At 49.0% G+C, this 6,000-nt stretch overlaps 1 protein-coding gene across 1 annotated transcript in view; it reads left to right on the forward strand.

Moving 5' to 3' along the window:
• The window catches only part of LOC116312921 (metabotropic glutamate receptor 7), a 67,235-nt gene extending 62,904 nt beyond the window's left edge, over nt 1–4,331 (forward strand). The window contains exon 8 of the mRNA XM_039612693.1: nt 2,148–4,331. Within this exon, the coding sequence (XP_039468627.1) occupies nt 2,148–2,197 (50 nt within the window). The 3' untranslated portion in view covers nt 2,198–4,331. The remainder of the gene's footprint in view (nt 1–2,147) is intronic.
• Nucleotides 4,332–6,000: the final 1,669 nt, after the last annotated feature.

The raw sequence follows: 6,000 nt of genomic DNA on the forward strand, positions 1-6,000 counted from the left end.
GGCCGACTGATCCGTGACAGGACCATCTCTGAGCAGGTCGTGACGGTAATCAGATCCTCGTTAGTGAGCCTCATGTGACCACGCCCCTAAACAGCCTGTAGGAAAACCAGCAGTAGTATCTTGTGTTTCCAGCAGGGGGAGCAGCCACAGGTGAAGCGCATCAATTATTCCTGTTAATATTCTGTCATAACGCTGAGCCTGTGTGTAAAAGTGTGATACAGGTTTATATACACCTGTGTGTGAAAGATCATACAGACTGACGTTTTCTCTCCTTTGTAACGATGAGGCTGAGAGCGTCACTGACCCCGGACCAGCTCCCTGACCGATGCTCGGACCCTCGCCTGAGTAACCTCACTCACTCTGCACGAAGCAGAAATAAATGTGTTTCCCAGACGTCGGATTTTTGGGGTCTGTGAGTTTTCTGAGATGCATTCAGCTCCGTTAAAGGAGACTAATTATCATTTAATCTGGATTCATTAGACTGATTGTTTTTTATTATTTTGTTCGGTCATGACGATGACGATGATGATGATGATGATGATGATTGTTCCACAAAAACAACAGTCTGACTGCAGACGGGGGGGGGGGCACTGGGTTAATTTATTCTGTTATCGAAGCATACGGAGCATAGAAGCAAAATCAGGCGCCTCAGATCATCAGGCTCCACCCACCGCTGTCAGACGAGCTGGAGATGTTGCTCCTGAATGTGAATGAGACACAAAGTCAGAGCGGCTGCTGACACGCCGAGGCAGAATATGCAAACGCAGCCGTTTTCTCTTCTATCTGCCACATGATTGATGGCGGGTCCTGGCTCCCAGCTATTCGTCACCGGATGAATGCTGAGGGTCAAGAGCCGGGGGGGGGGGCAGCAGGGAGATATGGAGGTGGTGGAGCTGCACAGCTCACCTCCAACACGTCACGCTAAGCTTCCTGCGCTAACGTCATTCAGGAGCCGCGTGCTAACTCTGCAGAGCTTCAACACCGACGCAGATCAGGTCTGCAGGAGCTCGGCTGGACCCGCACACCCACAGCAACGCATCACACTTACTCAGAGATAAATCCACGGCAGGAAACAGATGTTACAGCTTTGTGCTACAAACGAACAACGTAGCGTGTGCTTTAGCGAAGAGAGCGCGGCGAGCTGATCGAGTGTTACAGGCGAGAACTCTGACATTTTAGAGACTGATCCTTGAGTTTATTTCAGGTGCTAAACACAGGGAGCAGAATATTTAAATGAACTCTAACAACAATGTTTGCATCACACACATACAGCCAACGATATAACAACATGTTTCCAGTCCTCCATCAGAGGCTGAAGCTCGTATGACTGCCACCGCGGGCCGACACCTGAACACACGTATGAGTCACGACTCAGCGAGCAGTTAGTAAAACACCTGCAGCTGGATATCTTCTCTAGGTTTGTGACCTTGAATCGTGGGCGCGTCATGTTGAAATGACGGCGCTGTTGTAGGGGTGTGATCCATGAAATCCATGGCATGGAGACACGAGGCAGGCTGTTCCTCTGAGTGTCAGTTCTTCTGCAGTATAAGTACAAAAACACACAAAAGTACACAGAAACCTTTAAAACATGAATTAGTCCGTCGGGCCTGTAAATAATATTATTATTATTTACAGGCCCGACGGACTTCTTTAGTCATTTTGGCTTTAAATTTAAAACCGTTTGAATTTTGGGGTCATTTGAAGATTTGCTTGTAAGATGGTAAATAAAGGGTTAAAAGTGCTTTTCCAAGACGTGAAGACACTACTGAGCATGTGCAGATACTTTGAAATGATCCCTCATAGATTCAGTCTTTTCATCAGCTGCCATCTTTCCATCTTCAGCTCTTTAGCGCCACCTGTGGGTCAAAGTTAGACCCACCGCGGCGGCTGATCAGGGCTCAGTTGACCCTCAGATAAGCCCACACTCCTTTTGTTTCTCCTGCAGATGCTTTTGAGTTATGACCTCTCACCTCCAAACCTCCTGAGTTAGGACCGTCCTGTCCTCCCTGCTGAGAGTTCATAATTCAAGCCTTACTTACCTAAACGTCTGTCATCCCCTCATCCCTCCTCCATCATTAACATCTCTGCTCTTTAAGCGGCCGTGAGGACCTTAGCTGACCTCTGTTTGTGTCTCCTGCCGTCCCCAGGTCCAGCAGCTAAGAAGAAGTACGTGAGCTACAACAACCTCGTGATCTAACGGCGCTCCTCCGTCACTGCAGAGCGAGATGTCTGATCTCCTGCAAGAAGGACGAGCAACGGGAGAAAAGCGGCGACGTGCAGGACTTTTTCTTTCTCTTCTTTTGGTCTCATGTGCTTCACTGCCCATCGGAGACGTTCAGGTGCAAAGCGGAGCGTGGTGGGACGACCTCTGAACTCTGACCCCTCCGGGTCGAGAAAAGCTCCAGAAATAAAAATCTATTTGTTTTGTCGTTGAAGCGATGCCAGTGGTTGTGAGGTAGAATGCGGCGGATGCATTGGCGGACGCTGCGGCGACGACTGGGCGGCGACGACGGGCTCCACGCCGCCGGTGATGTCAAACGAAGCGCGAGCCCGCCCCCTCGTGTCTCTTTATGTACTTCCAAACTGCAAGTTCTCACCTTCCTGTCCGCGTGTGTAGTTCTTTATGGCTTATATGTCGGCCTCTTTCTGTTGGTTTGATTTCTGTTGGTTTGTAAGACGGCTGCGGTTGCCATGCTGACGACAGATCTACTTTGCTTCTCGCTTCTCGGTTTGGTTTTATTGAAGCCATATTCTTCTTCGCTCGGAGATTTGGAGGGCTTCGCTCGCGCTGCCACCTGGACTCAGATTTTTATCCTGCAAATGTGAGAAAAAAAAGTTTTAAAGCCTCTGAAAACTTCAACAAACCGTGTTTATGAACCTGCGACTCGCTCGGCTCATTTAGTCCTGACTACACATCCCAGAATCCACTGGGCTGCATGCAGGAAACAGAGCTGCAGGGTTGAAGGCAGCAGAGAATTTTACAGTGCCCGCTCTGGGAGTGTCTGCTGGCCGCAGTTAGCCACTGTTTCCAAATCCACGTTAGCCTCGGAGCGATGCATGCACCGTTCTGACCCCAGTCCTCTTACTCCACCCACACCCCTGCGGGTGGAGTACGAGGACTTATTTTATTCTTTCTCATTCCAATCAACACTTGGACCTGGCCTGTTCCGTCTATCAGGGACCAAATATGGTTTTATTATTATTGCTTACGTCCGTGTTGTTGGCCTCTGCAGCCCCGCCCTCAGCCTCTTTTACCAGCTACTACAACGTTTGCCCATCACAGTTTATTAATTAAAAAATCTTCATGGTGGGAAATCAGAGTTTAAACAATGGATGAAATCCAAACACAGAGTGTAAACAGTAAAACAGAGTAAAAGAGATTCTGTGTGTTTAACGAATGAAACAGTTGAAGCCTTTTGGAGAGTCGTGCTCCATTTTTATTTGCTTACACGTCGACGATCTGATGCTCTGAAAGCAGAAGTAAAACTTCAGTCGTTAAAACGAAGAAAAAAAACGCCGAGACCTCCTTTACCCTCTGCTTCCTGTTTGGACCTCAGTCACGGCGGCCTGTAGACGGTTACTCGCTCGTCTGCAGACTAACCACCGAGCAGATTAACGAGGTTTATTCCAGGTGAGAATCAGCTGAATGAACCCAAACTGTCAGTGTTCTGGAGAAACGGCGTTTTCAGAGGCTTTAACAAAGACAGCAGCAGGTCTGAGGGAAATCTGACCGTTCAGCTGGCCGTGACGCGGAGCCAAAACAGTTTTTAAGTGTTTTTAAAGCCGTTTGTGGTCACATGATGAAACATTCCCTCCCCAACATGCGTGTTCTTCTCCACACACTGTTTGTAGGTGTTTGTTTGCGGCGGTGGGGGTGAGGGGGCGGACCCTTACCCCGAGGGAGCCTCCTTCGGTCCAGGCTGAATCTCTGCTGATTTCATGGACTAAAAAAAACAACTAAAGGTGTCGATGTCGAGGTTGTCAATGCATGCCTGATATGTTTGATGTTGAACCAGAAAAAAAAGTTCTCTGCCACAGTCGATCCCACCTGTCTGCTCCGAATCGTCCGTTCTTCGGTTCCTCGGAAACGTTCTCGCTCGGCAGAATGCGGCTTTGATCGGTTTCTTATTCCCTGCGGGAGAAACACACGGAGAATATATATTTAAAAAAGAAAAACACTTGTTTTAAAAAATGGAAGCATGTATGTTTTCTACTGTTTGTACTTGGTATATTCATGTTGCCCTTGCTGCTTATGTGCCAATGTTGTGGGAGAGATTTACATTTGGCCACTCATGCAACTATTCTGTGGTGTCGTCCAAGAATGTATCAACATGAAATAAAACATTTGGTTATTTTTTTTAGAAACGCCGTCTGTGTATCCATGACGACCCTGAAACGCTCTCGTGTGACCCTTTGCAGACCTTGTGTGACTGACTTCACAGCAGCTTTGCATGATTCACTGTTCACAATAATCCTTCTTTATCCTACAGCCCATCACTTCCTGCCCAGTCTAAAAAAAAGGGCCCTTCCCCTTCCTTAAATCCAGCTTTCTTCTGATTGGCTGCCTCTTAAGACGCTACTTAAGATGACCATATAAGGATGTTTCTTCTCTATGACGTCACGCAGATCTTGTTGAAGTGCATCATCTCTGAGCTCGCAGCCTGTCGACGACTTCACGCCGATCTGCAGATGTGCGCGGCTGGAAAACGAATCGCAAGCAAGAGGAAGTCCTGCTCAGCTCGCTTGAGTGGCTACACGATCCACGCCGTCCTGCTGTTCACCAGCACAGAGAAGCTGCTCCCTGAGTGACGGCCGAGAGCAACGAAAGGCGGGATGTCGGCCTGTGAGCTGCAGCGTCACTGCACGCGTCTACACATGCACATATATGTGCACACGTGCAGTAAAGCAAACAGAATGGAGCTCTGTGTCTGCAGACGGTGAGCGCACAGCACGGATGAGCTGCGCTCGCCTGGCCTCTCGATGTCTTTATCTCCAACATGGAGATAAGCTGCTGGGTGAAGAAAAAGCAGAGGACGAGGAGGTCGGCAATACGACCGCATCTGCCCGGCCATCAGCCAAACGTGGAGGTCAAGACAATCGGCGATGGAAGCGCTGCGAGAACATCTGCCCGTGGTCAAACAGGTCACGGTGTCACTGCAAGCTCGCCAACACTCAGAATCGAGTCAGAACACCAGAGTTCAATGATTTACATGTCGAGGAAATCCATGAAAGACGCTTCCTCTTATTTGTCTGGCGCCGTGTGGAAATCGCAAACACTGCAGCTGAACAAGACCTCAAACACAGCGTTTACACACCGAACACACTCAGAGCACATCCAGGTTATTTATGGAGTTCTCCTGTCATGAGATTATATCCACTGTCTTTGTCACCCGTGTGGACGTGTGACACCTGTAACACCTGAACACTTTCAAGTGTTCGCTTAAACCCGCAAATCCAGTGAGCCTCTCAGAGAGCCTGCGCTCCATCTTTTACATGTCCAGATGGAAAAAGGCCGGAATACTGATCCAGTTTTTAAAGAGAGGAAGAGGAAAATCTGAGAGGAACTTGAAAGCCGTGTGAAACAAACTTCTCCCCGTGTGTGTCTGTGCAGTTAGCTCCTCCTCCTGAAGCCCTGCCAGTAACGATAGAGCAGGACTGTGGCCGCCTCCCCCCGCCTGTCCGCCTCAGCCTGTCTGAGCCGCAGATAAGAGCGGCTGTGGGGAGGACTCGGCTTCGTGTGGATTCACATAACTAACCTTTGGTGTCCAATTAGATTAGCCGCCGCCAAACCAATTAGTGTTTCTGTGAGGAAGGAGGAGATGCCAGCAGTCGTATTAGGACTGATATCCTCGCAGCAGGAAAACATGCTGACGAAGCTCTTCAGCAGCCACTGCAGTGGAAAATGCAGCTTGTTTGCAATAAGAGAAAAAGTTCTGGAGTTGGAACAAAAAGCGTCCGGCTTTAACGAGTCAGAGGAGCCTGACAGTGATGCCGGGTTCA

This window comes from Oreochromis aureus, linkage group 5, assembly GCF_013358895.1.
Source record: "Oreochromis aureus strain Israel breed Guangdong linkage group 5, ZZ_aureus, whole genome shotgun sequence".
Taxonomy (NCBI): Eukaryota; Metazoa; Chordata; class Actinopteri; order Cichliformes; family Cichlidae; genus Oreochromis; species Oreochromis aureus.